The sequence below is a fragment of the Culicoides brevitarsis genome, chromosome 2, assembly GCF_036172545.1.
Source record: "Culicoides brevitarsis isolate CSIRO-B50_1 chromosome 2, AGI_CSIRO_Cbre_v1, whole genome shotgun sequence".
NCBI classification, from domain to species: domain Eukaryota; kingdom Metazoa; phylum Arthropoda; class Insecta; order Diptera; family Ceratopogonidae; genus Culicoides; species Culicoides brevitarsis.
The window spans coordinates 26,334,993-26,362,019 of record NC_087086.1 but is presented as its reverse complement, the minus strand read 5'-3'; the positions used below and the strand labels follow the sequence as shown (position 1 = coordinate 26,362,019).

General features: G+C 31.3%; 2 protein-coding genes across 2 annotated transcripts in view; one reads left to right on the top strand and one right to left on the bottom strand.

Moving 5' to 3' along the window:
• Window positions 1-17,297, bottom strand: part of LOC134828837 (uncharacterized) — a 33,271-nt gene extending 15,974 nt beyond the window's left edge. The window contains exon 1 of the mRNA XM_063841823.1: window positions 17,183-17,297. Coding sequence (XP_063697893.1) covers window positions 17,183-17,297 — 115 coding nt within the window. The remainder of the gene's footprint in view (window positions 1-17,182) is intronic.
• Window positions 17,298-18,722: 1,425 nt separating this feature from the next.
• LOC134828836 (intraflagellar transport protein 140 homolog) lies at window positions 18,723-24,039 on the top strand. Its single transcript, XM_063841822.1, has 4 exons — window positions 18,723-18,806; window positions 18,869-19,044; window positions 19,987-21,636; window positions 21,693-24,039. The coding sequence occupies exons 1-4, from the start codon at window positions 18,723-18,725 to the stop codon at window positions 24,037-24,039; spliced, it is 4,257 nt and encodes a 1,418-aa protein (XP_063697892.1).
• The last annotated feature ends 2,988 nt before the right edge of the window (window positions 24,040-27,027 follow it).

The following is a 27,027-nucleotide window of genomic DNA, read 5'->3' as shown; positions in this document are numbered from 1 at the left end:
AGTATTCGTCTCTAAAATTTACGTTAGAAACGGAATTTGACAGAATAATTTCATTTGAGGATTTGCTGGTAATAATGGAAAACTATCGAATAACGTTCTATCGAATAACTATTGAATATTGAAATAACTAAGCATTGTCTCAAGTTAGATAAAAGGTACATCAACTAAAAATTAAAAGAACATAGATATCTAGATTCTAAAACAACTCGGATATTACCGTGTTAACATATTTCTTAGAGTCTACCATCGACTAAGTAAGACTTCCATAAGTTTTTATAACAAAGTGATATTCTTTTTAGAATACAAACAGTTTCTTCTATCTTATATTGTAGTTTGACCCATGTGACAGACAGACCGTCACGATATCATTTAACGTCACATTTTTTTTTGCAAAAATGAATTAAAACTTAAAACCAATACTTCACGCAACTAGTCTGCACAGAAAAAAACCACCAAACCAATAAATGTAACGCGATCCAAGTTAAGTTTTACCTAATTCTCATATATTTATATTTCATTAAAATTAATTGAAAAATAATAACAAAAAATTATTTCGATACAAAAAACAACTATGCACACACATATTTCCTCACCACAAACCAGACGCATGTTCTGGCTCGTTCATTATGCTAATTTCCTTCACATTTTACGTACCTCTATGTATCTATACATATTTTTATAATTATTATTATAAAGCCCCTGGGTAACATTTTCCATATAGATACGCATGTTAACTAGATCAAAATGCACAGAGAAAAAACTTGCTATTTATTAATTAACAGAATTCGCAATGCACTTGCACTTTTTTTTACTGCATTGTATTTAAAAATCATAAGTGGCTTTCGTCATCATAACTCTGACGTGTCCATAAAAGCAAAGACATGCAAGTTATGTTTGGCGTGGTGTGAAAACAGAATGAACTTTGTTGTAAATATTTAAAAATAATAAAAAAAATAAATTCATAATCATAACGAGCTCGCGATGTGCAATCGCAGTGAACAATGTTTGAAACATTGTGTGAAAAACTTGATTTTTCAAAAGGCATTTTCGCAATTTCTTTAATGGAAAGAGCGGTTTTGCACACGCCAATTATCCAGACGACGTCCGCTCCAAGAACTCGTTTTTCGCATAAATATCAATATTTTTAGATCAAAATCTTTGCCAACCAACTATTAATTAATCTATAAAAATATAATAAAAATTGATATGATAAATGAATTGAAAATGAGAAAAAAATGTGCTTTTATGGCAAGAGAGCTGCAAATGGATGGCGAATTGACTGGTCAATTAACGGAGTATTTAAAAAGACCAAATTTAGAGGAAAAGTGACAAGAAACAGCAGGCAGTTGCGGATTTACCGCCCCACGAGTCAAAGAAAAAATAATTAAATCTTTTTCAATTGATCCAAACCAAGCAAAAAAAAATTATTTCGACATTTTTTTAAATTTTTAACAAAAAATTTAGTATCAGATCTCAAAAATTTAAATCCAAGAAAATCCTTCAAAGCCCAAGAAAAATTTACAAGCCTCTTAAAAAATGAGATATGACTTCAATTTTTATGTAAATTTCTCACCATTCAGTTCACGCACTTTAATTTTTCATTCACACTTCACATAAAATCCCCTCATACCATAAATTAAACTTAATTCCCTTAAGCACCAAATTACCATTCATTGCCGCTGCACTTTATATTTTTGTCGTACCTTTAACACATATACATCTCCATTATCACTTTAAACATTGCCCCGCTATCATTTTAACCGCAAGTGCATCATTTTTGCATATAAATTACCCACAATGCATGATGACATGTTATTAATGACTCAATTTACGCTATTTTCTCGCTGTGTAAACGCCGATCATTGTCGCCCGTTAAAACTCTCATAATAAATTAACGTCTTGTTTAATGTTGGTGATTTCTTGAGCCATAAGCTGAGAGTGGAGAAAAATCACGTCAAACTATCGATTTCACACACAATTTCACCTCTCGACTGAAAAACTGTTTGATTGACTAAAAAAAAATTTCTTTTTTTTCAAGTGTCTTTGTGAATATCAAATAGCAACGACGACGATGAGGAGGAAGCACTTATTCCAGTCATTGAGCAAAGAAAACTGTCAAAGTGATCGAGAAAGTCTTCAACAAAAAAGAACAATTGACTCACGATTTCGTTGAATTTTAAGAAAACCCAACGATTTTTATTAAGTATTACGTAAAAGTGATCAACGGTCATCTCACGTATGACTTTTTCTCTGATTTGATGTGGAATGCCACGATAATTGACGCAGAATATGAATTTTTATTGCACTCTCGGATTGCATCTGATACATTTTACATGACACGTAACGCGACGACGACGACAATATAATAAAATACAATAAAAAGTGAAATTATCATTATTTTCAAAGCGAACAAGCGTTTACATATTTTATACAAGTGATATTGCAATAATAATAATTTTTCGTATCAAGATGTTGAAGAAAAATGTTGACAACTGTCTATGAATATTCAAGTGGCGGAAAAAAAAACTTTTTATTGCAAAGAGAGACGTGGAATGCTGTTAATAGCGTGTGATTGATGATGTGCGTATCGAGTAATTTTGTCACCGTGCAACGTATAATCGGATTCAGAATTCGTTGCGAAATTAGAAAAAAATACTCTTAGAAAAAAATATTAGAGGTAATCTAGCACGACAAATGACTTTCGAAGGTAAAACCACAAGCGATAGATCAAATCTGTTAAGTTTCAGAAGAGTATAGCTGGTAAACGTATAAATCTCCAAGGTACGATGAACTCGATTTTATCATTTTATCAAAAATATGGCATGAGATTTTTTGATGGTTTTGTATTAGTTAGACCTCAAGTAGTCCAAAAAACCTTAATTAAAAATTCTAAAATGAACTTCAATTTTTCTATGCATTTTTAGTGAGATTGGGTATGTCAGAGAGGTACTTGAATATACCCAAATGCACTGAAAAATTTAAAAAATCTCACAAGCTCATTCTAGAATTTTGAATTTAGGTTTTTTTTATTACTTTAGGCCTAACTAAGACAAAACCATCAAAAAATCTCATTCCATATTATTTTTTGGATAAAATGATGAAATCTGGTGATTTATGAGAGTCATACTTCAGTTTGAAGATGGTTTCAAGAGCTTATAGGTTTTCAAGGGATGACTGCAGAAAAAAGTTGATCAGATGAACGATTCATGATGAAGATTGATAGACAAGGGAGACTGGGTCGTGCCCTGGTTTTTATCCCCTAAGTAGACTCAGAAAAGAACCCAGTGGGAAATGAAGGCATTTTTTAGCCCCTGAAATCTTTTAAGAAATTACTATAGGGGCTTTTTTTAGTACCTCAGGGACTAAAAAAAGGCCTAAATTTCCCACTGGGTTCTTTCTGAGTCTACTCAGGGGATAAAACCAGGGCACGACCCAGTCTCCCTTGTCTTCAAATGGTCATCATTAATCGTTTATCTGATCCCCTTTTTTCCTGCAGTCATGTTAGATGAGCGATTTTTTAAAAATTTTTTTAGATGAACGAGCATGTTTAATTGCAGATGGTACTGCATTTAAGGTTTTCATGAAGAAAACTACATCGAGAATAGTTTGTATGTGATCGGAACGCCCTAAAGTGCAAGGGCAGATCCAGAGGACTCTTAGAAACCTCTGAAGGTCGTCTGAAGGGCAAATCTGTCATTTTTGTCAATTTTCAGGTCTTTTTCGTAATTTTTAGTACATTTTGAGCTAAAAAAGGGGGGTGGTAGAAGAAAGTGTGATGTTCTCCAAATTTTAAATCCGTAGTTGATGTATAGCTCAGGAAGATCAAAAGATGTCTTCATATCATTCGTTAGCAGTCTGAATTAAAATTTTAAAATATAAAAATTTTGAAAAATTCCTATAAAAATTTGTAGAGTCTCGTTAAGACCCTTTGAGACTATATTGTCCGGATACAAAAGGAAGCTTTTTTACTCTAAAAGGTAAACTGACTTTTTTATATCAAAATTATCCATCATTTAGTAGCATGACATAACGCTTATTTAACTTTTATTTTTTCTGAGTGTAAACACTTTGATTGACGCGAAATAAAAGAATGAAGAAACCCAACGCACGAACATTTAATAAATAGCGTGGAAAAAGGTAGCAGCCATAAAAAATTGGTGCTAATCGTAATTCAAATCAAAAAGTGATGAATTGAAAATTACTATTGCAAAGTTGCTTGTCACAAAACGCGTGCGTGCAATTTCTTCACATTAAAAAAAATTATTCTTTGTTTGTATTCGACTTGCGCTGATAACAAAATCCATAGAGCAAGCTAGCGAGCACGGCACCTGTCATCAACTGGTTTCACTTTTCACTTTTTTTTCTTCATCGCCATGCGTTGTTTGTTGCAATTTTATTACGTTTTATTATTGCTGAGCAGCAAATGTTTGCTAATCTGGCGTAAGTAAGTGGTGCTCGTGGTCAAGCAACTTCTTTTTGTGTCTTGCGTGAAAATTGCTTGTTTTACGAAAAAAGGGGCAGAAAAACATGCGAGACCAATAATGCGACGACAACAACACAAAATTGTGAAAGACTTTCTCCTCCTGCATGACAAATTGAATAAATTTTGTGTGTCTTACGGTTTAATGACTCGTTTTTCATGCGCGCTGAGATAAGCGATGGAGATGACGACATAGTTCAAACGACGACGACGATGATGGAATGAAGGCATGGCAAATAGAATTTTCCAATTAACGGAAAACGTTAACGAGACGACAGGTAGTTTTTAATTTTTTTTTTTTGTGAAATTGCCGTTTTTCGCATTCTTGCGCGCGTTTGCAATGCCAGTCAACTTTTAATAAATTGCTTGCGAGGCAGTGATGTGGGTAACGAGGGATTGTGACACCTTTTATGATGGGGATAATTAGGTGAGTTTTGAACGATTTTTATGATATGCCTAATTTATGTTTTTCACAGTTTATTGAAAATTATTCGCAATTAAGACCGTAAAATAATTTAGACAATTAAAAATTGCTGAAATTTGAGATTTTGAGTAATTTTGGGTATCTTAACTTGCCTTTTGTAATTTTTAGTGAGAAAAAAAACTTCTGACATATTTAAAAAATATTTTGTGAACTCAGAGATTCATAAATTTAAGAATAATTCAAAGTTGAAATTATGTTCACTTTAAAAAATGAGAAAAAAAAAATTTAAAGATGTGTAAAAATACAAAATTAGGTAGATATGCGTTATATTTTTGAAAATTTTTATTGTTTTTTGTCTTAAAATTTGATTATTTAAATAAAATAAAAATATTTTATATTTAAAAAATTTTATTTTAATTTTTTGGCAATAAATTAATTTTAAAGAAAATTTTAATTCTTCTAATTTATTTAATTATTTATTTGATTTAATAAAAAAATAAAAAAATATTTAATTTAATTATTTAAATAAAATAAAAATATTTTAAATCAAAATTAAAAATTTTTGTATTTCCTTTTATTTATTTATTTTTTTTTTAAAGGAGGTCAAATAACAAGTAAAATAACAGTAAATTAATTATTTTATTATTTTTAAGACAAGTCTTTACTTTTTCGCCGAATGAACAATTGAAAGTCAATCAATAATAAACTTTCGATAAAAGTTCGATGTAAAAGGTCATTTAAAGGTCGAAACTCTTTACAATTCACTTTTTTTATATAAATTCAAAACATTCACTTTTTTTATTAAAAAAACAATCAAAAACCACTTGTCCTCTGTAAAACAAAACCCACCACTGCTCCTCTTCTAATAAAATAATAACAACATGTTCAACGTTGACATATAAATGCAACTTAAGTCTTTTACGAGTCGAGTGACATTTTGCTGTCTACTTAAAATTTATTTTCAAAATCTTTTTTCTCTATGCAAAAAAAAATAAATAAAATAAAAATAAGTAAGCGCATAATGAGCTATCTGAAGAATTCCAATTAAAGTGCAGCATGAGATTTGAGTAATAAAATGAGTCTCATGTCATCGTGAACTTAATAAAAAGACATTGATTGATTTTTGATGCAAATTATTTCACAATTGCTTTATTTTTTCTACAATTTCTTGGTTGATCCAAAAAATAAAATCGAGCACACCTCGAGCGAATTAAAGTTTAAGAAGGGAGAAGACCCTTAAAGGTCGCCCTTTAGATCTTACATCAGCGTGACACTGATTTCAGTAACATAAAAAAGTTTTTTTTTTATTTTTTTGTTTTCGTAATAACGACACGTTTTTGTGCTTTTTTCTCGTTGGAGAGACTAAAACATGCACGAACAATTTTAACAAGGCGCAGCTGTAGACACCTGACTCTCGTTATTGCGACTTTGCTGCAGAAAAAAATAAAAAATCTTGTCGATGTACTTTTATGATACAGAGACAAAACAAGTCACAAATCAAAGTCACGCGAGTCACGAACAGACAAAATTTGTTAATTCCACCTGCCTTTAACTGTTGATCTACTTATTAACTTACTACAGATTCTTAAGTTGCAGCCACGTAAGTAAGCTCAGGAAAGTTCAGATCATTAAAAAAAATATTTTGTTTCCCAATTTGGAGCAAAATTTTTTTATTGTTTTGCGTGTAACTTTTTTGGAATGTCGCAATTGTACAATTTTTTTGCTCAGTTTCTCAATGACGCGACTCAACCTGTGACAAATCAATTTTCGCGACGATCAGAAGATTACGTCATCGATTCCATAATTAATTGGAGATTACGATTCGATTGCAATTGCTCATAAATAAATAACTATTACAAAGTTTTTTTTTTATTTTGCTTCCTGTATCAATAAAAAACGCATCTTTCTCCGTATCTTCATCGTTTATCTTTGAAGTTGCGTAGTCGTCGTTGTCGCATAAAAATAAATCACTTATATTTCCCATTTTCATCTCCGTTTAAACTTGATTTTCTAGCTTTCTTTTAACTTTTTTTTCTCTATCTTTCCAGCACGTTCATCGTCAGCTGCTCGTCGAATAGAGAAAAAAAAGTTGTTTTTTGGTCACATTTCACAATTGGACAAATAATGCAACGAGATGTCATAATATAATATCGTTGGACTTTCCTCCGCGTCAACCAACTGTGTAAAAGTTGCATTAAATTGTCATAAAAACAAAAAAATGCAAGCGATTTTAATCTGCGACGGGAGATGACCTTATCTCATGAGTTGCTTGTACAATTAACACAGCGCGCATTGTCTAGTTGTGCGACCGCGCGTGTCGCGATATAAATAAAATTATAAAGTTTTAAAATGTATCTTATAAATCAGTAGGCAAGCAGCGAAAATACACGTAAAAACACACAAAAAGGTGCGATTTATACAAAAAAAAAAAACGGGAAAGACAAGAGTTTAGCAAATATTAATGAACAAGTGGAAGAAATGCTGTTACTCGTGTTAGTGATATGCATCTAGTTTGGCACAAGAAAGTTTTCGTTGGTGGTTTTTGAGATGAAGACAAATGCGAAAGAGAAGCATGGAAAAAGTGTTCAAATGTTTCTTTGATGAGATAAAATGTTCGAGAAAAACTACTGTTTTAGGTGGGAAATTTGAGAGATGGAGAAAGGTAAGTTGTTTGTTTTTGTTGGTTTAATGATGAAAAGGTAAATGCTTAAAAAGTTTAAGATATCAGCATCAATTTGATGATTACATATTTCTAAGGTAAGACTTCAAGATCAACTAAATTTTATTTTATAAATCTATCTAAAAGTATTTTTTTAGGAAAAATAAAAAGAAATTGATGACTAGCCAAGGCTTTACTAATAGAAGCTTAATCTAAAACAATGCGAACAAAGAAAATGCATGTACTGTTCTTTTGTCCGCTCGATTATCGAATATGCGAGCATTATATGGAATCCTTCTACAAAACGAGACGCACAAAAGATCGAATCAATTCAAAAGCAATTTCTGCTATTCGCTCTTCGGGGACTAGGATAATCTTCATACCACTTGCCTAACTACCATGCAAGGTTGGCCCTCATAAACTTGCCCTCTTTGGAAGATCGTAGGACACTCGCTGAAGTAATGTTCGCTTTTAACTTGCTACGTGAGAACATTAAGTGTTCTGAGCTCCGAGCCAAACTGATATGCCATCAACCGACAAGAAATTTGAGACACGAGCGCTTCTTTGAGCTGAGACATTGTGATAGTGAGTTTGCTGGATCAGAGATTTTTCATAGATGTGCTTTGTCCTTTCTTTCTTTGTTCCTATCTTGAACCAACGACCTTACTCTCGACAGTCCAATATACTAACCATTGAACCTAGCTGCCTCCCTTTTGAATAGTCTTTTCCCGATTAAACTCCAACCTGAAATGCTAATAATTTCTCGAGAATTGTCATATCCAAGAAGTGAAACTATCAAAGTTTAGAACTCTTTCTTAAAAACATGAAAGCCTTAGTTGACATCAGTTTACTCCAGCTAAAAAAATAATTTCTTGATGTTCAACTATCATTCTATCATAGACGAAGCTACCAGAAAAGCAATCGATTTGACAAAAATTTAGGTATACGTAAAAAATTCCTTTCAATTATTTGTAGAGTTGACAAAACAAACAACTTTTACTAAACTACTCTCTTTTGTCCCTCATCTTCGTTCTCTCCAGCAACCTACCAGTAGTCCACTTAAAAATGTATCACAAAACACTCGACGCGACAAAAAACAAACTCGTTCAAAAAGTATTACAATTTACTTGACCTAGACCTTTTTATGCTCTGAACGACGATTAACCAACCACTTGACTACCATTTAACACAAACAAACACATAATGACTACTTAGCTCGATACTTTACATTGCTACTCAAACTCATGGCTCAAACGGTTCTTTTTTTTCATCTTTACTCTTTTTGTGGTGCTTCTATACGTCAATTATTCGTCCACGACGACAACCACGCTCATAAACAACAAACTGCTGCCAATTATTGCTTTAATACAATATTTAACGAAAAAAACAAAAAATAATAGAGGTAATAAAAATTTCCGTATTCATTTATACGATTGGGCACGTTTTCACTTTATCATCAGACCGAAACAGCGACTTTTAATTTTTTTTTTTTGCTATAAATTAACAAAAAACATTAAAAATTAATTCGATTAACAAAGGAGATTGTCAAAATTGGACCATCGCTAGCAAATTGTGAAATAGGTGTCATCTCAATTGCTCGATTGAAAGGCATCAATGCCGTCAAAGTCGTCAATGATATACTTTAATTGCATTGCCCCAAGAGCGACATTAAAATTAAACTTCAAGTACCGGCGAGAAACCCGGCGAAAAAAAATAAAGACATTTGACCATCAAAAGTTCGAATGTTGAGAAACGAAACAATGGGTCCGTTATAAAGATCATGATCGTCATTTGTCATGGGATTGATGTTAAAATTTAAATTTAAAGAGGAGGAAAGCAAAAAAAAATAAGTAAATTAACACAAATCAAGCATGGTCATGAGAAAAATTTCGCAAAAAAAAACGTTTCCGCTTTAAAAAAAAAAAAGAGAGGAAATGAAATGCGACGATATTGCACCAACCAAAAGGTGACATGCCACCTGATGATGAAGATGTACTAATCAGGTAATTATGTAAAAAAATATTTTTTGTCGTTTCCTGATATTCGATTTATTTTTATTGCATTTTTTTTAAAAAAGACATTTTTTCATGAATTTCTTTAAGAAATGTTAATTTTTGTTAAAATTTTTTTCTTTAAGTTAAAAAGTTGCTCAAAAATTGACACATCATAGATCAGTCAAGCTTTATTTTTCGAACAAAATAGCAAAGTTATCTCACAAATGAACAAAAAAAAATCGTTTTGTTTAACAAAATTTTTGTCCAATTGTGAAAAACTCTTTTTCTTCAGTACAACAATTGCCTCAATCTCGGCAACAACAATGCACTTTCATTTTTCTCCGCATACAAAAAAAACCGTCTTGTATTGAGACTTTTAATGATGATTGTTTAACAGACTTCACATACTTTAAAAACGTTCAAATGCATTTATTTATTTATTCCACACTCTTTTGCAAAGTAATTAGCGTCATTTCTTTTGTACAAATTATTCCAATTATTTTTTTCTTTTTCTTTCATTTAAAGACCGACCAGAGAAAGAAATATTGCATAAACCGTAAAAATTGCAAAGAAAGAAAATTATCTCATTATTCCGCATGCGGCTCAATCGAACTGTGTCACAACAAAGGATCGGTCAAGAATTGTGACGTGATGTGAGAAAACGCACGCAAGCCGGAACCTCTCAAGTAAGTAGTATCAGTGTCTCTCGATCTTAGTTAATAATATGCGTAATAAAAATAAATCATATATTATTATTACTGACTCACACTTGGACTCTTTTGAGCATAACGTGGCGAACGATACATGCGCATGTTATTCGATATATCATTCATTCATACAATTCCAAACAAATGTAGAAACAAGCAGATTTTATTAACAGCAGTAAGTTATTTGAACGAAATACAAATTAATAATGTTGGAAATGTTGCAGTTTAGTGAGCAAATTGTCGGTATTTGTGATGAGGAAATGCTACATTGAGCTACAAATTGATGGTTTCTGAAAGAACTACTAATGGAATTGGCGGATATTTTATTCAATTTTTAAATCTTTTGTCACTTTACTGTGGAGAATTGGTGTTTCGCAATGTAACTCGCAGTCAGTTAAGTATTTTTTTTTTTCATTTAAAAGTTTTTTTTCTTTCAGGACGTAAGCAGCTTTAGTTCTTCCATTTCAAAACACAAATGAAATGTTCTCTTAAAAACTAATTCACCCAATTTATGAAGTATCTTAGACGCTAATACCAAATCAGGCTGCCGTTGTTATGCCAGGCTCTGCGCCTATTACTTTTTATGAACCGTTTTAGTACAGACTATCAATGCCCAAAGCTTCAGCAATAACCAGAAGTATAGTTAAATCTAAGCGCCAACGCTGTAAGACAAAAAATTTTAGACAACAATGACGACATGCAACGTACCTTTTATTTTTCGGATGAGAATTCCGACTATGAAAAAGAACCGTGAAGTTGAAAGCCTCAAGAAGTTAAAAAAGCAAAAAACTAATAAAGACATGACATATAGATCGAGAATTTATATAATCTACCATATTACCTGACTTTTTAGTGGATATTGGTCGGAAGCCAAAGGTTTCTAATAAGGAAATGTACAGAAGAATAGCAGGTGACAAAAAAGAATATAGTCAAAGAAAGATTAAGGTATTAAAAGTAACAAAGACAAGTAAATTAAGAATAAGAATGAATATAAAGAGGATCAAATCAATTAGAGAATGAAATACTAAAATGAACTTATTAGTTAAAATTATAATTTTTTGGATAAAAATGTATCCATTTGTAAAAATACTCATAAGAGAAAACTAAAGATGTGAAAAAAATGTATGCGAGACTGTCATTCTTCACAAATGTTTTCTGCGCAAAGTTAGTTTAAAGTTAATCCATTGAAATGTCAAGATAAGTGAATGCGTTAACACTATCGATCCGGTTTGTAGTTGAAATTGGAAACTGCTTCAAGATGAAAAATTAGTTTTTCACTTAACTTCAGCTGCTTGCCATATTGCAACATATCACTTGAGCCAACACACAGTTGTTGTCCATTTGTCAAAGAAAAATAAACCGTTCCTTGTCCGATTTAAAGTCCAAATCGGCTTCGAACAATCATACTTGACTGATACTTGATACAATTACCATGCATTTACTAAATAAATCAACAAGCCACAACTGCATACTAATCACAATTTATGAGCTTTATTTCAAAGCTAATAACTTGTTTAGAAAATCAACTCAAAGTACCTCTACGAGACTGCGATTAGGTCCAACGAATTCATGTGCACTGCTTGTTAGACACACACCAACTATACCGATAAAAATCTCCACGAAAAAAAATTTGTCCACGAGCCGTTAGCAATGAAAGGCCTAGTTAAAAGTTGATTAACTTAAACAGTTAAATGGAGAGAAAAATTGTCAATAAATTTGTCGTAATAAAAATGGGTCATATAATTTTATCATTAATACGTGCTTTGTAAAATTGTGCGGTAGACCTTCGACCGGATCGTTTCACAGACATAGACAGATTCCACAAAAGGGTGGATTGATATTTGACCCCGTTTCAAACCGTTATCCATCATAATCACTCATTCAATCAAAATAAAATGCACATTCCATACTCCACGAGCTAATTGTTATCAAGGTAGCGCATACACATTTCACATACGTGGAAAAAAAAACATTGTTGCATTTTAAAGCAACGTCGTCCTTGAAATAGCCGAGCGTGGATTATGATCAATCAAGTGTATTAAAAAGTGAGTAATAAACATGAAAAATTTGCAGTTTATTTTATTAAAAACTCAAAAGGAGGCAAAAATATTTCAACTTCAAGATGATTTATAAGCATGTTTTTGACACCATAATACAGAAATTATGGTTATTATAACAATTTGAATGGATGCTACAGTTATGTCAGAAAACTGTGCCCAGTCAGGTCACGCATGACTTTGAATAATGTTGCCAATTAACACCTCATAATTAATCTGTCTCGTTACTCGCGTTACGATTTAAATAATAATAATGGACCTAAAACTGCATAAATATTATTTTTATACACAAGAAAAACATTTAATCATCATCATTATAATTTATTCATGTTTCCGGAGAGTGCAAAGTGAAAAGTCAGGTGTACCATGTAATTATCATTACGCATTTTTTATTAAATTTTATTTTAACGTAACATGTACAAAAGAGCTAAATTTTGTATAAGCGATCGATAAGCGACGAACCCAAAGAGATAAAAAAAAATTAATGAAACTTACAATGTTGCATTTTTTTGTAATGATCAAAAAAATGTATTAAATTTAAAATTTTAACATTTATTACCAAAAAAAATGATTTTTTTCCAAAATGTCAATTCATAAAATAAATTGTAAAAGTGTCAACTTCTTTTTCCTCTTTAACCTCTTCGATCTCTTTATTGTAACATGTACAAAAGAGCTAAATTTTGTATAAGCGACGAACCCAAAGAAATAAAAAAACTTAATTAAACTTACAATGTTGCATTTTTTTTTTCAAAAAAATGTATTAAATTTAATATTTATTACCAAAAAAATGAATTTTTTTTTTTCAAAATGTCAATCAACTGCAAGTAAGTAGTTCATAAACTAAATTGGACAAGTGTCAACTTTCAATTTTTTTCACATTTTCAATCTCTTTTAAACCATGCGTGTTTTTTATAATATTTCACTTTTATGTATTAATTTAAATTTTAAAAAATTACTGAATTAAAATTTTTTTTCTCAGGAAAAAATGCGTAGGACAGAAAAGTAAATCTTATTATTTTTTAAGCATGTAAGCACGTAGTCAAAAGTAGTTGTTGTAAATAAAATTATACGAAAAAAAAACAAAATTATTACTTTTCAATTTTTTAAATGAATGATTAATAATACATTAATAGTTGTATTACATGTCTGGTTCATGTAAAACAAAAGTAGAAATATTTCTTACATATTATTAATTCAATTTATTATGAAAAAAATATTTCATAAATAAAAATTACTTTTACTTTTGTGACCCAATTTAAATTATGTGTATTAATATCTTTTATTGATGTTTTGTTAATTTTACATTTTAAAAAATTTTTTTTTTTATTTATTTTTTTTTTGTTTTAATTTAAAAAAAAAATGTACTTAGAGTAAAAGTGAACCGCAGACAGGTGATATGACATGACGTGTTAGTTCAAGCATATTTAACACCTTCAACATCATTATTGCTACATTTTTTTCGAAAACTAATTTAAAATATAATTTTAAATGAATCTGCTTAAAAAATCATTAAAAAAGCATCATTATTATTACATGAAAAGAAATGAAAAATACCAGTTTAACTGTTAATAACCATCATATCACATCACATGATGATGATAAATTTTTAAGACAACATATATGTTTAATTCGTGCACGCACATACATTTGTCGCATCAAATTACTTTATACATATATTTTTGCTTAAAAGTTTGTAAAATAAAAAGTTGTAGTAACTTTTACGGTATTTGATGATATTTTTCTCGTTTTTATTACTTACACTTTTTTTCACTTATTAACATTACTTTTATGTAATAATCTTATTAAGAGACTTCACCGAACTTGTTTGTTATTTTTCATAACATTATTCGAAGAGTTATACATTATTATTATTATTTTTTTTTTTTTCATTAAAGTGACTTAGTAAAAATAAACGAAGAGTACGAAAATTTTTTATTTACAAGAGAAAGATAAATTTTTTGAACTTTTTAATTGAATATAAAGTTTAATTTTTTATACTGGATTAATAATTTAATTTTCTTTTTCACTCTTTCACTTTATCATGCTGTTAAGACATTTCTTTTATTATATACACACGCATGATAATATATTCATTTATAACTCATAAACATTAATTCGGTAAAATAAATAATATTTTTTTTATTAACATTATAAATTATTTTTTTTTTAATATTTATTCACCAACTTTAATTGCCAAAAAATGATCGAAATCTTTAAAAAATAATATAATAAAAAAGTATTATTAATTTTATTATAAAAAAAATTGTTGATTTTTACAACCAATCAAGGGATTATTTTTTATATTATTTGAATAAAAAAATAAATGTAAAAAATAAGGAAATTATTTTTTTAAACGCATTAAAATAATTATTATATTAATTTTTTTAATATAAAAAACATTATTAATATAGTAATAATATTGTTACAAGTACAACAAGTAAAAGACAAAAAATCATGGCCACAAGTTTTTCAGTCATTCTATTCTTTGCTTTTTTGCACCCATTTTAAATACTTTTTGTACCAGCAAAAAAGATAAGTCGACTGGTTGCGACACAAAAGTAATTGTTCTGAGACTTTTTATTGTTATTATTATTATAATACTTGTATTCTATATCAACATAATAAATTTAAATTGTACTTTTCCACAATATTTTATTTTTTAATTTAAAAGCAATAAAAAATCATTAAATTGTTAGAATAAAATTAAATCATTTTCTAATTAAAAGTTTATTATTAAATTTTTGTTCCGTTACTTATTTTTATGGTTCTTTTATTGTTATTTTGATTTAATTTAATTTTTTAATGTATTCGTGATTTGATTAACATTTCCTTATTTTCATGTATAAATCTTGCGGGGCACGCCCTGCACCGAACGTCCTTGTAATGTCATCTGTCACAATTACTCGCGAGTGAACTAAAAATTGCAGTAGCCCATGGATGGGAACTGAACCACTATCACAACAGTAACAACAACAATCAAGTCTGTATTGTTCTCATGCTGCATTATTATCTGACATAATATATCGCAATACCGTAAAATATTGCCTAACGACTTTTTTTTTTTGAATTAAGAGAAAAAATTGAAGATTTTTTTTTGTTTGTTTTTTTCTAACATATATTTAAAAAAACATATATGATGAACTTTTTTTCTTCTAAAAATATATTTATGGCAAGAAAAACGCCTCTGGAGGTAATTTATCGCAGACAACAAGAAAAATATTGAATTTCAATCGTTGTTCCCATATACATATTTTATTCAAAACGAAAAACCATTTAAAATCGAAGGTGTTTAATATCACGACATGTATGCTTTTTTTTGCATTATATTATGATTATATTATTATTATTAATGTAGTACAACTACAACTCCGCAAACAAACAAACAATTGTTGTTGTAACACAAAATATTGAGAAAAAAATAATAATTTGCAATATCTATACTTAATAATGCACACATCATCGCATCATTTAATCTGAAAATTATTCATATGGGTCAGCTATTGTCTTAGAAAATAATAATTTTTAACAATAATTATTTATTTCTGTGTATGTTACGTTATGCGCATGCGCATGAATGAATGAAAATTGCTCACGGGCTACTCACAAATATGGGGAAAGAGATAAATAATCAGTCGTCAAGGTTTTTTACGTAAAAAAAATGTTTCGCAAACACATAAAAATTATGGAAAATATTAATTATGACAATTATTATCATTATTATTAATAATAATAAACTTAATACGAGATCAAAATCTTAATAGAACAAGCATTTTAATAGCTTTGTACATGTTTTTATTCTGATTTTCATTCATATTTCAATTAGCTTCAGTCTAGTTTTGACTCTAAATACATAAAATAAAATAATATGCTTGAAGTCTCTTACAACAACTTGTTAAAGATTTGATCTGATGAAATCTTGTCGCGTGTTAAACATTTGTAAAGCAATTATTGCTTTATACTGAAAAATGATTCACAAACAGGATATTGATTCAAAAAAAATAATTTTTTATTAATTATAGCACTAGAATTGGCACAAAAATGTAAAAAAAAAATAAAAAATTAATTTTCTGTCACAACCGATAAAAGTGTTAAAAATGTTGTCGTAAAATATTTTTATTTAATTAATTATTTTAAATATTTTTTCTTGGAAATACATTTGTCCATGAATGTAAAGTGAAGAAATTCGCTCAATATAAAAAAAAATTAAGGCCAAAAAAATTAAGTTTAACATAACATTCCAAACTAGTTTAATATTTTTCCATACATCATAATGTTTTCCTATATAATTTTTAAAAATATTTTTTTTTTTGAAAGCCAAGGCTTCAAGTATTGTTTTTCAATATAATTTAAAAATAATTATTATAGACAACGTAACATATATCGATTCAATTGTGGTTTCTTACAGTTACTTATCTATTAAAAAAAAATATTTTTTTACAAAAAAAATTGTACCTCGCTTGAATGAAAAATGAAATCGCCTTTTCTTGAAAAAAAAAAAATAAACAACGAAAAAAATCTAACGCATAAAAAATGCAATTGCATTCAATTCTAGGCACACATGAACTAGTATTTTTATTTTTATTTTTTTTTTTGCTTGTACATTGAACAATAACAGATGTAATACGTGATTGATTGTGTGTTTTAAAAAAAAAGTTACAAAATTAGAATAAATGTCTAATATTTTGCATGTTTAACATGTTTTGGTGAAATACGGAAAATAAATAAACTAAAACACGAACAATTAAAATTCTTGTCATGATTTTCTTGCAGGCAATTTACGGAACGTGCTCCTGTCATTTTATGCCAATTTCTATTTTATTTTATTTTAATATAAAAAAAATTGGAAATTTATTCAACTTACCTTTAAAAATTCTAGGCGCTTGGCCTGATTGTGAGACACGAACTCCTTGTGTGAATTGTAGTGAGACACATAAGAGGAGTAATACACTTCCACTTATTTTAATCATTTTCGTCATTTTTTTACTAATTTTTATCGATAATACTTTTTTTTTACTATTTTATATTATTATTAAATTTATTTTTTTATTTAATAATAATTTTTATTATTTCATTATTTTTTGTCTGGATTTTATTTTTTTAATATTAATTTATTTTTTTTAAATTAATAAATATTTTTCTTTTTTTCACTGATTGCACTTTTTTTTAAAAAAAAATTAAAATTTTATTTTTTTAATCCAATTTGAGTTTTTGCAATCCTCGACTGCTCGGCTCGACGCGTGCAAACGGATTAAATTAATGTTCCTTGCACTACTACGTTCGAGGTGCCAGAGAGCAACACAGCAGCAGCAGCACAATGATTGACCAAAAAAAAAATTGCTATTTATTTGTAAATAATTTTTAATTCATCTCGTGAATTTGCGAGCTACAGTCACGACGCTTACGGACTGTATTCTTGTTAAAAACTGAAAATTTTTCACAATTACCCGAGGTATATTAATACCTTTCTCTTGTCTGCACACCGCGTTTGAGGGAGGGAGTGCAACGTTCGGCTTTTTGTTTTAACGATTTGTGTATGGCGCACGGCGGCGAAGGGGAGCAACGCAGCAACGACTTAGCAATGCGAGAGCGAAAAAACAGACAGACGAGGTAAATTTGTTCTTTTTGCGACCGGTGTTTGTGTCCAACTGGCACAGTGACGAAAATTTTTCTCACAGATTGACCGCAACATTGATGGGAATGTGTGTTAATTCCACGATAAAATGCGAAAATGATGTTAAAGCAACAAACAACAAGAACTAGTACTTGATAAAATTTGCCGTTATCTCTAGCAATTTCTTCTTTCATCTTTTTTTAGATATTTCTTTCTTGTCCCGCATAATTTAAAAAAAACAGAAAATAAATAAATTAATTTAGAACAAGAAATTTGTAGAACGAAAAATCTCCCCGTCAAGCGACTTTGCCTGAGTAACTCAAGTAACTCTTGAGATCGAAAGTGGAGTTGAACACACAACGAAGCGCATTGAGAAAAATGTATGTTAAGTAAGTATAAAGTAGCGGCAACTATTATAACTGTAACATTCATTCATGATACAGTTTCGGAACATATGTTCGTGTTGTTGCTTGAACAAACACAAAACGAAACGAAAAAGGAGGGGAAACAAAGCCCAATGTTGTTTTAAGTTAACTGCGCACAGCTACTTGTTGAACTTCTTCTACGTTGTACGTACGAAATAAAATGTGCGCAGTTGATGTTTTTGCAATAGCAAAGGAATTTTGGGGTTATATTCAATTGTTTTGATGTCCCCTTGGTTGATGAGTAAATGCCGGTATGGTTGCCACGTGCGCTGTTTGTGCCGTTATCGGTTGCCATGGATGCGTTTTGTTTATGTTTCTTTCATTTTCAGTTCTAGATTTGATGAAAAAGGATTTTTACTTGTAAAATGACGCTCTTTTTTGATACAAAAGTTCAATTTTTGGATGAAAAGACCATTAGTACGGTCAGTGATTGGCATCCAATTGAATCGGTAAGAAATTTCCATTAGTTGAACCTTTAAATAGATTTTTCATGAGTTAATTTTTTTGTTAGTTATTTGCTGTGGCAAGTTACAGTCAAGACAAAGGAGGCTCAGTGACGATTTTTAATGATTTGGGACAAGCCTTGCCTGATATTTCGTATCCTTTTAACTCGATATCACAATCTACAGCTGTTCGTTGGCATCCGGAGAAGATTTTATTGATTTCTGGTTGGGAGAATGGTGAACTGTAAGTTCCTGAATACTTTTTTTCCTTAATTTTCTCGTTTTCTCACTCTTTTGAAAAGTGTTTTAATCCTTATCCTCTTACTTCGTCTATCAAAATGTAAGAAATTTAACCTCGTAAATCCCTTTAAGCGTAATTTAATCCCTTGAGTGATTAATTTAATCCCTTAAGAGGTTAAAATAATCCCTTCAAGTGTTTAATTTAACCCCTTGAGCGATTAAATTAATACCTTTTGATGATTCTGACGACATCGATACTTTTTTAAAAGGTATTAATTTAATCACTCAAGGGGTTAAATTAACCACTTAAAGGGATTAATTTTTTGGGGCTGTTGGTGACTAACTCCAAAGGAGGTTAATTTAATCCCTTAAGGTATTAAATGAATCCCTTTTACGAAATAAGGGATTAATTTAATCACTTAAGGGATTAATTTCAACACTTTTCAATCCGTAGGGCACTCTTTTTTATCTTTTATCTTGACCTCTTACTTCGTCTACTTAAAGAAATTGTAAACTTTCGTATTTTTTCTTAATTTTATCACTGAATTTCTTGCGCAATTCTCATTGTTGTTTCAATGGCAATAGAAGCTAGTTTAGACTTTTCAGTATTTACAAATTTATCCCGAAATCTAAGTAATTTAATTTGAAAAATCTCAATCCATCAAAAAGTTTCATGATACCAGTCCATTTCGAATGCTTGTAGTTTCCAAACTTTCTTTCGATCAATAGTTTTTATGACATAATTTTTCAGCTCAAAATGGGATTTCAAAAAAGCCAATTTTTTATGCCCCCCCCCCCTTCAGAGCTCCCTGGATCCGCTCTTAGATTCTATCCCTTTTACTTACCAATTTTCATTTCACGGCAATAATTTCACTTAATTAACTAAACAAATTTATTTTCACACTTAACATCTAATTTTCTTTGTTCTTCATTTTTTTCTTTCCAGGCATGTTTGGTACGAAAATCGTCGAGATTTCGCCCTGGTTAAGAGTCCCCATCAGAGTCCCATTATTTTGCTCGAGTTCAGTGAGCAAGGAGGTCGTTTTGTCACCGCTGACTCTATGGGAGTCCTCATTGGATGGCGCTGTGACTCCAATAGTCAAATGTTGACAATGTTCACGCACGATTTGAAGGAACATTTGCTACATATCACTTTCCGTAAGACAGTCGCTTCTCCCGTGAGTGCTGAGCTATCGAATCTCGCCAGAGCTGCAGTTGGAGGCGATGAAAGTGCTTTAGATACACTTACAAACTGGCGTCCGAAGACTGCGGCACGAAATTTAGCTCATTCTGGAGTTAAAGACAACCATTGTTTCTTCGCTGGAACGCAATCCGGTATACTGTATTACATTAATCAAGGAGGAACATGCACTGAGGTCTTTAAAAGCGACAATAGTCCAATAACGCAGATTTTGTGGCATGAAAAACGGGAAGCTATTGTTGCGTTGATGGAAGATATGTCCTTAGTGCATTTCTCGGTGAGTGCTGATGGAACATTGAATGATGTGGATCGCGTGAAGTTAAGTGGGCGCATTCCAGGACACACTGGAGAGATTTCCTGGGCAGCTACGGATGTCTTAGCGATTATTATAGGTGATTTTACTGTGAGAGTTTGGAATATAATGACAAGTGAAACACAATTATTGGAGACTAACTTACCTGAAAATGGTCCTCCAGCGGCAAATCAGATTTTTACGTGCATCGCTTATTGCAAAGAGAGCAATACCCTGTGTGCTGGTTCCAATCAAGGCAATTTATTTACCTGGAAAAGGATTAAAAGTCAAAATTTCGATGAAACATGGCAACTTTCGAACATCACCAGAGTCCGTGGAGCAATTAAACATTGTTTATGGGGCGTTTGTGACACTAACAAGTCCTGTATCTTGGTAAATTGCATCTCAAACTGTTTCATATTAAAAGAGCAAGAACTACTGTCGTTACATAATCGATCGCTATCGGCTGTGGCCAAAACTGCGACGCAACTCAACATGGAAGATGAGAAAGGAGTGAAAGGAGTCCTCACGACAGATTACCCAATCACCGATGTGTGCGTCAATGAAACGGATCTCGTGTGCACCAATGGACGACAAGTTTACACATATCGCATTGAAAAAGTTTCGTCTGAAGATCAACAAGATTCTTACCTGAAAGTGACTTTAATGGGATCTTTTCAGTCTGAGTCGCGCCAAATTTTTATTTACGACAAAAATGTGGCGATTTTGAACAATAACGAAGCAAAAATTGTCTCTTTGAGTGGCGTGATGCTGCAAGAACTGCACTTTAATGACACCGAAGGCAAACCTATTGGCATGGATTTAACCAATAATTGGTGCACAGTCTTTTCTATGAACGGCTACATCAAAGTTTATGACATCGCGAAGCATGAACCGCAATTATTGATCACCAGAAATGGCTACGATTTGTTTGAAAACTTTGGGGAAGTCATGTATGCCAAAGCGAATGCTACGGGAACTTATTTGGCCATGACGATTGCTAATGAAAACCTTATCCCTGACCGGAAATTGTATTTATGGAATATTGAAAAAGACAAAGTCATGTTTTTCGATTTTATGGATGCGGAAATGAAAATTCCAAAGTAAGTTATATCATTTTAAAATATAAAATTTATTAAAACTCACCCTTTTTCCGTAGATTACCGATCTCTTTCTATTGGGATGAGGAAGATAGTCGTTTCCTAGCATGTCAAACAAAGACCATCCACTCGAAAAAGCACGAAAACTTGACTCCAACGATCGCAGATGAGCAAATTTCGATAGTTTTTGTGACAGATCGTGATGAATTTGGCATTTCTGAGGAGATGGACCTTACTTCTAATGAAAAACTCATCAATTTATGTGTGCCCCATGTTGTCACCTTAAAAATTACCACTATTCAAAAGCACTTTTTGCGCGATTTCCGTGGAATTGAATTTTGTGACGAAGCTACACGTAAAACTGTCTTAAATTTCTCCTTGAACGTCGCTTTGGGAAAGATGGATGAGGCTTTTGGCTGTATTCGAACACTAAACACGCAGCAATCAAATTCGGTCTGGAATAATTTGGCAAAAATGTGTGTGACAACGCAACGTCTTGACTTGGCAAAAATCTGTTTGGGGCAACTTAAGATGGCAAGAAGTGTCAGAGCTGTCCGTAAAGCCATGGAAGACAATTCTTTGGAGCAAGAAGCGAAAATGGCGGTACTTGCAATCGAATTGAATATGTTGGATGAAGCGAAGGAACTTTATAAAAAGTGTGGTCGTTACGATTTGCTGAACAGATTACATCAAGCAATGGGAGAATTTGATGAGGCAGTTAAAGTTGCTGAAGAACACGATCGTATCCACTTGAAAAACACTTATTACAAATACGCGGAATGGTTCCGTGAGAAAGGTGACATCCAAAACGCCTTGCAATATTACGAGCAAAGTATGAATCCAACACACAATGTCACTCAAATGCTCATGGAAGATCCTCAAGCACTGAAAAAGTACATGCAAAAGACCACAGATAAAAATTTACTAAAATGGTGGGCAAAATATGTCGAATCAACGGGTGACATGGACACAGCTTTCAAAATTTATCAAAAAGCTGAAGACTGGTTCTCTCAAGTTCGAATCCTTTGCTTTTTAGGACAACTTAACAAAGCAGAGGCAATTGCTAAGCAATATGACGATCGCGCTGGATGCTATCACCTTGCCCGTCACTATGAAAATATGGAAAAGTATCAAGAGGCAATCAATTTTTATACAAGAGCTAAAACTTATGGCAACGCGATCCGGATTTGTAAAGAAAATGATCTTCAAACTGAGTTATGGAACGTAGCATCTGTCGCTCAAGCTGCCGATAAAGCTTCTGCAGCAGCGTACTTTGAAGAGATTGGTGACTATGGAAAAGCTGTCGAACTCTATCATAAGGCAGGAATGATATCACAAGCAGTTGAAATGGCCTTTGCTTCACAACAGCCCGAAACGCTTCAAGTAATTGCCGCAGAGCTTGATAACAAATCAGATCCTGAACTAGTTCAACGATGCGCTGAGTTTTTCATTGACATCAATCAGAATCAAAAAGCTGTTTTACTTCTCTCTAATAGTCGTCAGTTTCAAAAAGCATTGGAAATTGTGTCCAGTAAAGGAGTTCCATTGACCGAAACTCTCGCTGATCTCTTGACACCTGATAAAGAAGAACTTGATGAACATACTCGTACAGACATTTTAATCCAACTTGGTGACATTCTTCAGCAACAAGGAGATTATCAAATGGCGACGAAGAAATTCACTCAAGCTGGTGACAAAATTCGTGCCATGAAAAGTCTCCTTAAATCTGGGGATCGTGATAAAATTATCTACTTTGCGAGTATGTCGCGACAGAAAGAAGTCTATATCATGGCTGCAAATTACTTGCAAGGACTTGACTACCAAAGTGATGGCAAAGTATTGAAACACATTGTCCAGTTCTATACAAAAGCTCAAGCTTACGATCTTTTGAGTAACTTCTACGCTCGTGCAGCTCAAATTGAAGTCAATGAATTCAGAGATTACAAAAAAGCACTAACTGCATTACAAGAAGCTGCAAAAACTCTTACTAAAGTACCAAACACTGTAAAAGCGCAAGATACGTTACAACTAACAATCGCTGAGGTACGAAAAGTTTTGGAAATTTACGACTTGTATGAACATCAAGAGTTTACAGCGGTTATCAATGAAGCAAGAAACTTGTTAATGAATACAGAAAAGCCTCCGATACGTCATGTTCATGTCATGGGACTTCTTGTTGAAGCATTGATCTCCACGAAACAATATCAAGAAGCACTTGGTTTGTTAAGAGAACTCGTCATTAAAACGTCTGACGGTGAATTCCGAGAGTTTTTGGATAAGGGACTCGTTCAAAGATTAACCGCTGAACTAGGAGTCGATTTTGAGGCGATTTGGAATGTTAATATTCGGCAAAAGTCCTTTGGGGACGAAAGCGAGGGCGAGGAGATTGCCGAAGAGGTGGAGTAAAATACCGTGGAAAATTGTAACACAGAAGTGGAACAACATGACTCACCCTTTATTGTGTTACTTCTGTTAGTTTGAACGTTTGCCGATAACTTAAATAAACATGCTGCAGCTGTGGAAAAATCCCACAATGGACACCTTATGAAAAATTAATTTTATTTATGAATTAATACATTTCAGCCTTAGGCAAATTCAGACCATTACAACCCATTTATTTTATTTGCCATTCATCGAGTAAGTCGCTAGATCAAGAGTGTTTGAGTGTTGAACAAAAGATCATACAACACCCCAACAATTTTTTTCCTGTGCATTTTTTGAAGCAAAAAGTGCTCTACTTTGATGTTTGTCCGCAGTTTTTTGTTACTTAAGTCGGATAGTGTTTTAAAAGCCAATAAAAAAAGTTGATGAATAATTTCTGGAGAACAGTTTAAAGTTTTTAGAAAAGACTTCTGAGTTCGAAAAGTTCCTAAAAAAGGTCTAAAAAATCATTATCTAGAACTTCTATGAAGAAAAATTAAAAAAAGCACTCTCATAGTTCAAATCGTCGAGTTTCGAACTACACTAAACAATTCCATTGCCTTTACTTAAAAATTGTGCAAAAAAAAATTGTTCTCATAAAATCACGATTTGAATTAAAGATACCTTAAAAGTGGCTTAAAAGTGTACTTATACACGCGTCGTCGCGACAACAACATTCTCTCTCATAAAAAAAAAGACAAAAATGGCAAATAAACCAGACATTTTCATAAGCGGCCCTTATATAAAACCTCTATTGGTTCACAGAAATCGGTTCGCAGTTCCCCATAACAACTCATAATTCCACGATATTTGCCTATAAATTCATGTATAAAGGTTAATTGTTATTACTTATAGCTTTATGCTCAATTAATGCAAAATTAGTATAAGAAAACAATAAATCATAAAATTCTGCATATCGATGTTGTACCTTATGACATGAAACGCTCGACGCGATGCATAGAAACGAACGAGTGAATAAAAATATAATAAATTACTTTTTTCCTGAATTGCAAGTTTAATTTTTTTAAAAGTTCAATTTGTTCGACACATTCATTAATCCTGCAAAGTATTGCAAAATAGTTTGATATCAAATATTTATTTGCTTTGCGAGCTAGGTATGTGTGATTGATTGATTGATCAATGTGAACTTGATCGTGAATTATCACGATTTAAACAGTTACAAAAAACAAAATCAAAAGTGAAAAGGGCACTCACCCAAACAGGCTTCAATTACATAAGTACCGTTTCATTAACGTCACGCGAATTTGCTCTCCAGGGGGGACCTTTTTGTTTTGAGAGGAAAAGACAAAGCCATGCCCTTGTGCTTGCTGGCTTGTTGATCTCTCGATAAGACCGATTATAAACTGCAATTAATATTAATTTAAAACCAATTTAGAGGCAGAATAAGTGCAATTTATGAATAATACAGTCATACACCTGTCAAAACTTGAAGTAAAAGCATTCAACTTAACATTAATCATCGTCGTCCGTTTTGATACACAACGAATGTACATGATATACGAAAGATAAGATAGTTGCTGTCGGCTTTGAATAAATTATTACATTATTCGGAGATGAAATTGTTTTGATTTATAATTTTTCATTGTGTGAGGAAGCAACAAAGTATAAAACAACAACAACAAAAAAGAAATGTTGCTGTGGAGAAAGAAGTAAAATGGTTCAATGAATGTTGTTTGTGTTTTGAATGGAGATAAAGATCTTGGATAAATGAATAATTATGAAGTAAATTTTCTAATAAAAAAGTTGACAAAGGGTTTATTACAGTGACAGTTGTAGAAAAGAAAATGAAAGCTGAAACAGGAAAAATAAGCTACCAACTCTTTGAATTAAGAAGGGAATATATAAAGCGCAAATTTATGGCGTCGTTCACTTATGACAACTTTTCAACCTATTCTTACATTTTATAATAATAATTCAGCTTTCTTTCCATTCTAAAAAATACCAAAATCACGGTTTTGAATTTTCCTTATTTGTCCATAAAACAGTAATAGAAATAAAAACTGAATAGTTTATCGTGATGTCCATCAAAAAAGAAGAAAGTTTTGCTTTGGCGAAATTTTTTTCTCATTATTTTTAAAAATTTTATGATAGTTCTAAAAATTTTTATCGGAAAATATGGAAAAAATCCGTGTAGCGAAAAAAAAGTTAAAATTTCAAGTTTATTATTTCGAAATTTTTGTTCACAAGGATTGTTTGTCGTCTCGAGTACATCAGTTTTTACCATGGAACATATGGTTGGAAACAAACCGTTTGGTCAGAAAGGCTAAAAATGTGATATTTTTGTGTTTTTAAAAAATTTTGAGTCATTGATAAAAAATTTTAAAGTAAGGCGAAAAAAATGTCGCCAAAGCAAAAGTTTCTTATTTTTGGATGAACATCATGATAAAGTAATCAAATCAGAAATTTTATAAGTAAATTTAAAATCCGGGATTTCGGTATTTTTTAAAATAGAATGCACCACTTAAAATTGTTATTTTGGTAAAATGAACAAATAAAGGGTACTTTTTCGACTTATTTCTTTTTTTAACATTTTTTGCTAAAACTCAGTAATAAAAAATAAATAAAGATTTGTCTTGTCAGTAATAAAGATTTGTTTTGTCGCCTAAATTTTTGTAGCAAAACTCTTAATGTTAGAGTTTCATAATTTAAAAAAAAAATAAAGTAATAAAAACCCAAATTCATTAGTTTATTATCACATTTTTATTTCATTCACATTTCAAGAAAAAAAATCATAATTATTATCATTCAGTACTTAAGTGTATAAATAGAATAATATAAATAGTTATAGAAATAAATAGTATTATTGGAGCAAAAATCAAATAGAATTGAATATAAATTATGCCAGTTAATTATTCAAAATAGAAACGAATGTCTTCGGGATCATCATCATTTTTCTTTTGTTTTTGCAAGCGAGATATTTTTGGGCAGCTGAATTGTAAAGCTCTATTAAAA

Coding starts and splice junctions, on each gene's coding strand:
- LOC134828836 (XM_063841822.1), top strand. CDS start 18,723: ATGACGCTCTTTTTTGATACAAAAGTTCAATTTTTGGATGAAAAGACC. Junction 18,807..18,868: donor ATTGGCATCCAATTGAATCG/GTAAGAAATTTC, acceptor TTTTTTTGTTAG/TTATTTGCTGTGGCAAGTTA. Junction 21,637..21,692: donor GCGGAAATGAAAATTCCAAA/GTAAGTTATATC, acceptor CTTTTTCCGTAG/ATTACCGATCTCTTTCTATT.